This window comes from Oncorhynchus keta, unplaced genomic scaffold, assembly GCF_023373465.1.
Source record: "Oncorhynchus keta strain PuntledgeMale-10-30-2019 unplaced genomic scaffold, Oket_V2 Un_contig_8963_pilon_pilon, whole genome shotgun sequence".
Taxonomy (NCBI): domain Eukaryota; kingdom Metazoa; phylum Chordata; class Actinopteri; order Salmoniformes; family Salmonidae; genus Oncorhynchus; species Oncorhynchus keta.
Genome location: NW_026290325.1, coordinates 1 through 8,166, shown reverse-complemented (window position 1 = coordinate 8,166; position 8,166 = coordinate 1). Strand labels below are relative to the sequence as shown.

Below are 8,166 nucleotides of genomic sequence, written 5' to 3'. Positions count from 1 at the left end.
GTAGGGTTAGGTATGTACCTCCATACTGTAGGGTTAGGTATGTCCCTCCATACTGTAGGGTTAGGTATGTCCCTCCATACTGTAGGGTTAGGTATGTACCTCCATACTGTAGGGTTAGGTATGTCCCTCCATACTGTAGGGTTAGGTATGTCCCTCCATACTGTAGGGTTAGGTATGTCCCTCCATACTGTAGGGTTAGGTATGTCCCTCCATACTGTAGGGTTAGGTATGTCCCTCCATACTGTAGGGTTAGGTATGTCCCTCCATACTGTAGGGTTAGGTATGTACCTCCATACTGTAGGGTTAGGTATGTACCTCCATACTGTAGGGTTAGGTTAGGTATGTCCCTCCATACTGTAGGGTTAGGTATGTCCCTCCATACTGTAGGGTTAGGTATGTACCTCCATACTGTAGGGTTAGGTATGTACCTCCATACTGTAGGGTTAGGTATGTCCCTCCATACTGTAGGGTTAGGTATGTACCTCCATACTGTAGGGTTAGGTATGTACCTCCATACTGTAGGGTTAGGTATGTCCCTCCATACTGTAGGGTTAGGTATGTACCTCCATACTGTAGGGTTAGGTATGTCCCTCCATACTGTAGGGTTAGGTATGTACAGAGTGTGATTACAGCGCTGATGAGTATTGTCATCCTGTCTCTGTCCCTCCATACTGTAGGCAGGCAGTTCCAGTGTACAGAGTGTGATTACAGCGCTGCACAGAAACCTCTACTGGTACGACACATGGAGCAGCACGCCTCTTTCAAGGTAATCAGAAGAGGGCCGTCTCTCTATATAAAGCATTTATAATACAGTCACTAGCATCAACGTATCAACACCAGCCTCTAACAGGTTCAACTTCCACTACCATGAAGTACATTTAGACAGCTTAAGGGAGCAGCACAATGTTCCCTCAGGAAAAAAGGACCCTTTCTAGTGTTCATTATTGAAGCCAATTGAAATGTGTTTTCCAAATCAAATCAAAATGAGAATCAGATTTGATTTGATTTGATGTGTTTTCCACAGCCCTACCGCTGCGGCCACTGTCACTACTCCTGTAACATAGCAGGACCCCTGAAGAGACATTACAGCAAGAAGCACCCCAACCAGGAGTACTGTAACGCAGGGCCTGGGCCAGCCACCTCTGAGGCTGTGGAGCAGCAAGGTGAGTCGCTCAGCAGAGACACACCGATCTCTGTGTCTCATACTGTACCAACCAGGAGTACTGAGGCTGTGGAGCAGCAAGGTGAGTCGCTCAGGGCCTGGGCCAGCCACCTCTGAGGCTGTGGAGCAGCAAGGTGAGTCGCTCAGCAGAGACACACCGATCTCTGTGTCTCATACTGTACCAACCAGGAGTACTGTAACGCAGGGCCTGGGCCAGCCACCTCTGAGGCTGTGGAGCAGCAAGGTGAGTCGCTCAGCAGAGACACACCGATCTCTGTGTCTCATACTGTACCAACCAGGAGTACTGTAACGCAGGGCCTGGGCCAGCCACCTCTGAGGCTGTGGAACAGCAAGGTGAGTCGCTCAGCAGAGACACACCGATCTCTGTGTCTCATACTGTACCAACCAGGAGTACTGTAACGCAGGGCCTGGGCCAGCCACCTCTGAGGCTGTGGAGCAGCAAGGTGAGTCGCTCAGCAGAGACACACCGATCTCTGTGTCTCATACTGTACCAACCAGGAGTACTGTAACACAGGGCCTGGGCCAGCCACCTCTGAGGCTGTGGAGCAGCAAGGTGAGTCGCTCAGCAGAGACACACCGATCTCTGTGTCTCATACTGTACCAACCAGGAGTACTGTAACGCAGGGCCTGGGCCAGCCACCTCTGAGGCTGTGGAGCAGCAAGGTGAGTCGCTCAGCAGAGACACACCGATCTCTGTGTCTCATACTGTACCAACCAGGAGTACTGTAACTCAGGGCCTGGGCCAGCCACCTCTGAGGCTGTGGAGCAGCAAGGTGAGTCGCTCAGCAGAGACACACCGATCTCTGTGTCTCATACTGTACCAACCAGGAGTACTGTAACTCAGGGCCTGGACCAGCCACCTCTGAGGCTGTGGAGCAGCAAGGTGAGTCGCTCAGCAGAGACACACTTAGCAGACGCTCTTATCCAGAAAGACTTAAGTCAATGTATTCAACTAAGTTTAATAGGGAAAAACAAGTATTGTTTTCTCTACCTTCTTGCCCATTGTGCTGTTGTCTGTGCCCAATCATGTTTGTACCCTGTGTTGTGTTGCTACCATGCTGTGTTGTCATGTGTTGCTGCCTTGCTATGTTGTTGTCTTAGGTCTCTCTTTATGTCGTGGTGTGTTTTGTCCTATATATATATATATATATATATATATATATATATATATATATATATATATATATATATATATACTGCTCAAAAAAATAAAGGGAACACTTAAACAACACAATGTAACTCCAAGTGAATCACACTTCTGTGAAATCAAACTGTCCACTTAGGAAGCAACACTGATTGACAATACATTTCACATGCTGTTGTACAAATGGAATAGACAACAGGTGGAAATTATAGGCAATTAGCAAGACACCCCCAATAAAGGAGTGGTTCTGCAGGTGATAACCACAGACCACTTCTCAGTTCCTATGCTTCCTGGATGATGTTTTAGTGACTTGAATGCTGGCGGTGCTTTCACTCTAGTGGTAGCATGAGACGGAGTCTTACAACCCACATAAGTGGCTCAGGTAGTGCAGCTCATCCAGAATGGCACATCAATACGAGCTGTGGCAAGAAGGTTTGCTGTGTCTGTCAGCGTAGTGTCCAGAGCATGGAGGCACTACCAGGAGACAGACCAGTACATCAGGAGACGTGGAGGAGGCCGTAGGAGGGCAACAACCCAGCAGCAGGACCGCTACCTCCGCCTTTGTGCAAGGAGAAGCACTGCCAGAGCCCTGCAAAATGACCTCCAGCAGGCCACAAATGTGCATGTGTCTGCTTAAACGGTCAGAAACAGACTCCATGAGGGTGGTATGAGGGCCCGACGTCCACAGGTGGGGGTTGTGCTTACAGCCCAACACCGTGCAGGATGTTTGGCATTTGCCAGAGAACACCAAGATTGGCACCCTGTGCTCTTCACAGATGAAAGCAGGTTCACACTGAGCACGTGAAAGAGTCTGGAGACGCCGTGGAGAACATTCTGCTGCCTGCAACATCCTCCAGCATGACCGGTTTGGCGGTGGGTCAGTCATGGTGTGGGGTGGCATTTGGGGGGCCGCACAGCCCTCCATGTGCTCGCCAGAGGTAGCCTGACTGCCATTAGGTACCGAGATGAGATCCTCTGACCCCTTGTGAGACCATATGCTGGTGCGGTTGGCCCTGGGTTCCTCCTAATGCAAGACAATGCTAGACCTCATGTGGCTGGAGTGTGTCAGCAGTTCCTGCAAGAGGAAGGCATTGATGCTATGGACTGGCCCGCCCGTTCCCCAGACCTGAATCCATTTGAGCACATCTGGGACATCATGTCTCGCTCCATTCACCAACGCCACGTTGCACCACAGACTGTCCAGGAGTTGGCAGATGCTTTAGTCCAGGTCTGGGAGGAGATCCCTCATGAGACCATCTGCCACCTCATCAGGAGCATGCCCAGGCATTGTAGGGAGGTCATACAGGCACGTGGAGGCCACACACACTACTGAGCCTCATTTTGACTTGTTCTAAGGACATTACATCAAAGTTGGATCAGCCTGTAGTGTGGTTTTCCACTTTAATGTTGAGTGTGACTCCAAATCCAGACCTCCATGGGTTGATAAATTTGATTTCCATTGACCTGGAATCAGTCTTTACTCAGTAGAACAGAGGACCTGGAATCAGTCTTTACTCAGTAGAACAGAGGACCTGGAATCAGTCTTTACTCAGTAGAACAGAGGACCTGGAATCAGTCTTTACTCAGTAGAACAGAGGACCTGGAATCAGTCTTTACTCAGTAGAACAGAGGACCTGGAATCAGTCTTTACTCAGTAGAACAGAGGACCTGGAATCAGTCTTTACTCAGTAGAACAGAGGACCTGGAATCAGTCTTTACTCAGAAAACAGAGGACCTGGAATCAGTCTTTACTCAGAAAACAGAGGACCTGGAATCAGTCTTTAAAGTGTCCTGTATCTCTAGGTAGAGTGAAGACTGTTCTGTATCTCTAGGTAGAGTGAAGTGTTCTGTATCTCTAGGTAGAGTGAAGTGTCCTATATCTCTAGGTGGAGTGAAGTGTTCTGTATCTCTAGGTAGAGTGAAGTGTTCTGTCCTGTATCTCTAGGTAGAGTGAAGTAGTTCTGTATCTCTAGGTGGAGTGAAGTGTTCTGTATCTCTAGGTAGAGTGAAGTGTCCTATATCTCTAGGTGGAGTGAAGTGTTCTGTATCTCTAGGTGGTGAAGTGAAGTGTTCTGTATCTCTCTAGGTAGAGTGAAGTGTTCTGTATCTCTAGGTGGAGTGAAGTGTTCTGTATCTCTAGGTGGAGTGAAGTGTTCTGTATCTCTAGGTAGAGTGAAGTGTTCTGTATCTCTAGGTAGAGTGAAGTGTTTCTGTATCTCTAGGTAGAAGTGAAGTGTTCTGTGAAGTCTCTAGGTGGAGTGAAGTGTTCTGTATCTCTAGGTAGAGTGAAGTGTTCTGTATCTCTAGGTAGAGTGAAGTGTTCTGTATCTCTAGGTAGAGTGAAGTGTTCTGAATCTCTAGGTAGAGTGAAGTGTCCTGTATCTCTAGGTAGAGTGAAGTGTTCTGGTATCTCTAGGTAGAGTGAAGTGTCCTGTATCTCTAGGTGGAGTGAAGTGTTCTGTATCTCTAGGTGGAGTGAAGTGTTCTCTAGGTATCTCTAGGTGGAGTGAAGTGTTCTGTATCTCTAGGTGGAGTGAAGTGTTCTGTATCTCTAGGTAGAGTGAAGTGTTCTGTATCTCTAGGTAGAGTGAAGTGTTCTGTATCTCTAGGTAGAGTGAAGTGTTCTGTATCTCTAGGTAGAGTGAAGTGTTCTGTATCTCTAGGTGGAGTGAAGTGTTCTGTATCTCTAGGTGGAGTGAAGTGTTCTGTATCTCTAGGTAGAGTGAAGTGTTCTGTATCTCTAGGTAGAGTGAAGTGTTCTGTATCTCTAGGTAGAGTGAAGTGTCCTATATCTCTAGGTGGAGTGAAGTGTCCTGTGTGTGACTGTCCTGTATCTCTAGGTGGAGTGAAGTGTCCTGTATCTCTAGGTAGAGTGAAGTGTCCCGTGAGACTGTCCTGTATCTCTAGGTGGAGTGAAGTGTCCTGTGGTGAGACTGTCCTATATCTCTAGGTAGAGTGAAGTGTCCTGTGTGAGACTGTCCTGTATCTCTAGGTGAAGTGTCCTGTATCTCTAGGCAGAGTGAAGTGTCCTGTGTATGACTGTCCTATATCTCTAGGTGAAGTGAAGTGTCCTATATCTCTAGGTGGAGTGAAGTGTCCTGTGTGTGACTGTCCTGTATCTCTTGGTAGAGTGAAGTGTCCTATATCTCTAGGTAGAGTGAAGGGTCCCGTGTGAGACTGTCCTATATCTCTAGGTGGAGTGAAGTGTCCTATATCTCTAGGTGGAGTGAAGTGTCCTGTGTGTGACTGTCCTGTATCTCTAGGTGGAGTGAAGTGTCCTATATCTCTAGGTGGAGTGAAGTGTCCTATATCTCTAGGTAGAGTGAAGTGTCCTGTGTGTGACTGTCCTGTATCTCTAGGTGGAGTGAAGTGTCCTATATCTCTAGGTAGAGTGAAGTGTCCCGTGTGAGACTGTCCTGTATCTCTAGGTGGAGTGAAGTGTCCTATATCTCTAGGTGGAGTGAAGTGTCCTATATCTCTAGGTGGAGTGAAGTGTCCTATATCTCTAGGTGGAGTGAAGTGTCCTATATCTCTAGGTAGAGTGAAGTGTCTATATCTCTAGGTGGAGTGAAGTGTCCTATATCTCTAGGTGGAGTGAAGTGTCCTATATCTCTAGGTAGAGTGAAGTGTCCTGTGTGTGACTGTCCTGTATCTCTAGGTGGAGTGAAGTGTCCTATATCTCTAGGTAGAGTGAAGTGTCCTGTGTGAGACTGTCCTGTATCTCTAGGTGGAGTGAAGTGTCCTATATCTCTAGGTGGAGTGAAGTGTCCTGTGTGAGACTGTCCTGTATCTCTAGGTGGAGTGAAGTGTCCTATATCTCTAGGTAGAGTGAAGTGTCCTATATCTCTAGGTGGAGTGAAGTGTCCTGTATCTCTAGGTGGAGTGAAGTGTCCTGTATCTCTAAGTGGAGTGAAGTGTCCTCACTAGGTGGAGTGAAGTGTCCTATATCTCTCTAGGTGGAGTGAAGTGTCCTATATCTCTAGGTGGAGTGAAGTGTCCTATATCTCTAGGTAGAGTGAAGTGTCCTATATCTCCAGGTAGAGTGAAGTGTCCTGTATCTAGGCGGAGTGAAGTGTCCTGTGTGTGACTGTCCTACAGTGCCTTGCGAAAGTATTCGGCCCCCTTGAACTTTGCGACCTTTTGCCACATTTCAGGCTTCAAAACATAAAGATATAAAACTGTATTTTTTTGTGAAGAATCAACAACAAGTGGGACACAATCATGAAGTGGAATGACATTTATTGGATATTTCAAACTTTTTTAACAAATCAAAAACTGAAAAATTGGGCGTGCAAAATTATTCAGCCCCTTTACTTTCAGTGCAGCAAACTCTCCAGAAGTTCAGTGAGGATCTCTGAATGATCCAATGTTGACCTAAATGACTAATGATGATAAATACAATCCCACCTGTGTGTAATCAAGTCTCCGTATAAATGCACCTGCACTGTAATAGTCTCATGAGTCCGTTAAGCAGAGAGCATCATGAAGAACAAGGAACACACCAGGCAGGTCCGAGATACTGTTGTGAAGAAGTTTAAAGCGGATTTGGATACAAAAAGATTTCCCAAGCTTTAAACATCCCAAGGAGCACTGTGCAAGCGATAATATTGAAATGGAAGGAGTATCAGACCACTGCAAATCTACCAAGACCTGGCCGTCCCTCTAAACTTTCAGCTCATACAAGGAAGACTGATCAGAGATGCAGCCAAGAGGCCCATGATCACTCTGGATGAACTGCAGAGATCTACAGCTGAGGTGGGAGACTCTGTCCATAGGACAACAATCAGTCTTATATTGCACAAATCTGGCCTTTATGGAAGAGTGGCAAGAAGAAAGCCATTTCTTAAAGATATCCATAAAAAGTGTTGTTTAAAGTTTGCCACAAGACACCTGGGAGACACACCAAACATGTGGAAGAAGGTGCTCTGGTCAGATGAAACCAAAATTGAACTTTTTGGCAACAATGCAAAACGTTATGTTTGGCGTAAAAGCAACACAGCTCATCACCCTGAACACACCATCCCCACTGTCAAACATGGTGGTGACAGCATCATGGTGTGGGCCTGCTTTTCTTCAGCAGGGACAGGAAGATGGTTAAAATTGATGGGAAGATGGATGGAGCCAAATACAGGACCATTCTGGAAGAAAACCTGATGGAGTCTGCAAAGACCTGAGACTGGGACGGAGATTTGTCTTCCAACAAGACAATGATCCAAAACATAAGCAAAATCTACAATGGCATGGTTCCAAAATAAACATATCAGGTGTTAGAATGGCCAAGTCAAAGTCCAGACCTGAATCCAATCGAGAATCTGTGGAAAGAACTGAAAACTGCTGTTCACAAATGCTCTCCATCCAACCTCACTGAGCTCGAGCTGTTTGCAAGGAGAATGGGAAAAAATGTCCAGTCTCTCGATGTGCAAAACTGATAGAGACATACCCCAAGCGACTTACAGCTGTAATCGCAGCAAAAGGTGGCACTACAAAGTATTAACTTAAGGGGGCTGAATCATTTTGCATTTACATTACATTTAAGTCATTTAGCAGATGTTTTTGATTTGTTAAAAAAGTTTGAAATATCCAATAAATGTCGTTCCACTTCATGATTGTGTCCCACTTGTTGATTCTTCACAAAAAAATACAGTTTTATATCTTTATGTTTGAAGCCTGAAATGTGGCAAAAGGTCGAAGTTCAAGGGGGCCGAATACTTTCGCAAGGCACTGTATATCTCTAGGTGGAGTGAAGTGTCCTGTATCTCTAGGTGGAGTGAAGTGTCCTGTGTGTGACTATGTCCTATATCTCTAGGTGGAGTGAAGTGTCCTGTGTGTGACTATGTCC

At 46.4% G+C, this 8,166-nt stretch overlaps 1 protein-coding gene and 1 long non-coding RNA gene across 6 annotated transcripts; both read left to right on the top strand.

The window, feature by feature from the left end:
- Window positions 1–656: 656 nt before the first annotated feature.
- LOC127927018 (zinc finger protein ZFAT-like) lies at window positions 657–8,164 on the top strand. Of its 4 annotated transcripts, XM_052512670.1 has the most exons (4): window positions 657–766; window positions 1,025–1,163; window positions 5,411–5,548; window positions 5,944–6,743. In XM_052512670.1, exons 1-3 carry the CDS (start codon window positions 743–745, stop codon window positions 5,500–5,502), a joined length of 255 nt encoding a protein of 84 aa, XP_052368630.1. In that variant the 5' UTR covers window positions 657–742; the 3' UTR covers window positions 5,503–5,548; window positions 5,944–6,743. The 4 variants fall into 4 exon arrangements, 1 of the variants encoding a protein (XP_052368630.1); XR_008125943.1 differs by lacking the exons at window positions 5,411–5,548; window positions 5,944–6,743 and adding an exon at window positions 8,134–8,164; XR_008125944.1 differs by lacking the exons at window positions 5,411–5,548; window positions 5,944–6,743 and adding an exon at window positions 8,090–8,120.
- On the top strand, window positions 4,436–5,177 carry LOC127927019 (uncharacterized). 2 transcript variants are annotated; one of them, XR_008125947.1, is made up of 4 exons: window positions 4,436–4,521; window positions 4,608–4,661; window positions 4,829–4,990; window positions 5,045–5,177. It is a non-coding gene; the product is annotated as an uncharacterized LOC127927019 (long non-coding RNA). The 2 variants fall into 2 exon arrangements; XR_008125946.1 differs by having other exon boundaries at window positions 4,829–5,177.
- Window positions 8,165–8,166: the final 2 nt, after the last annotated feature.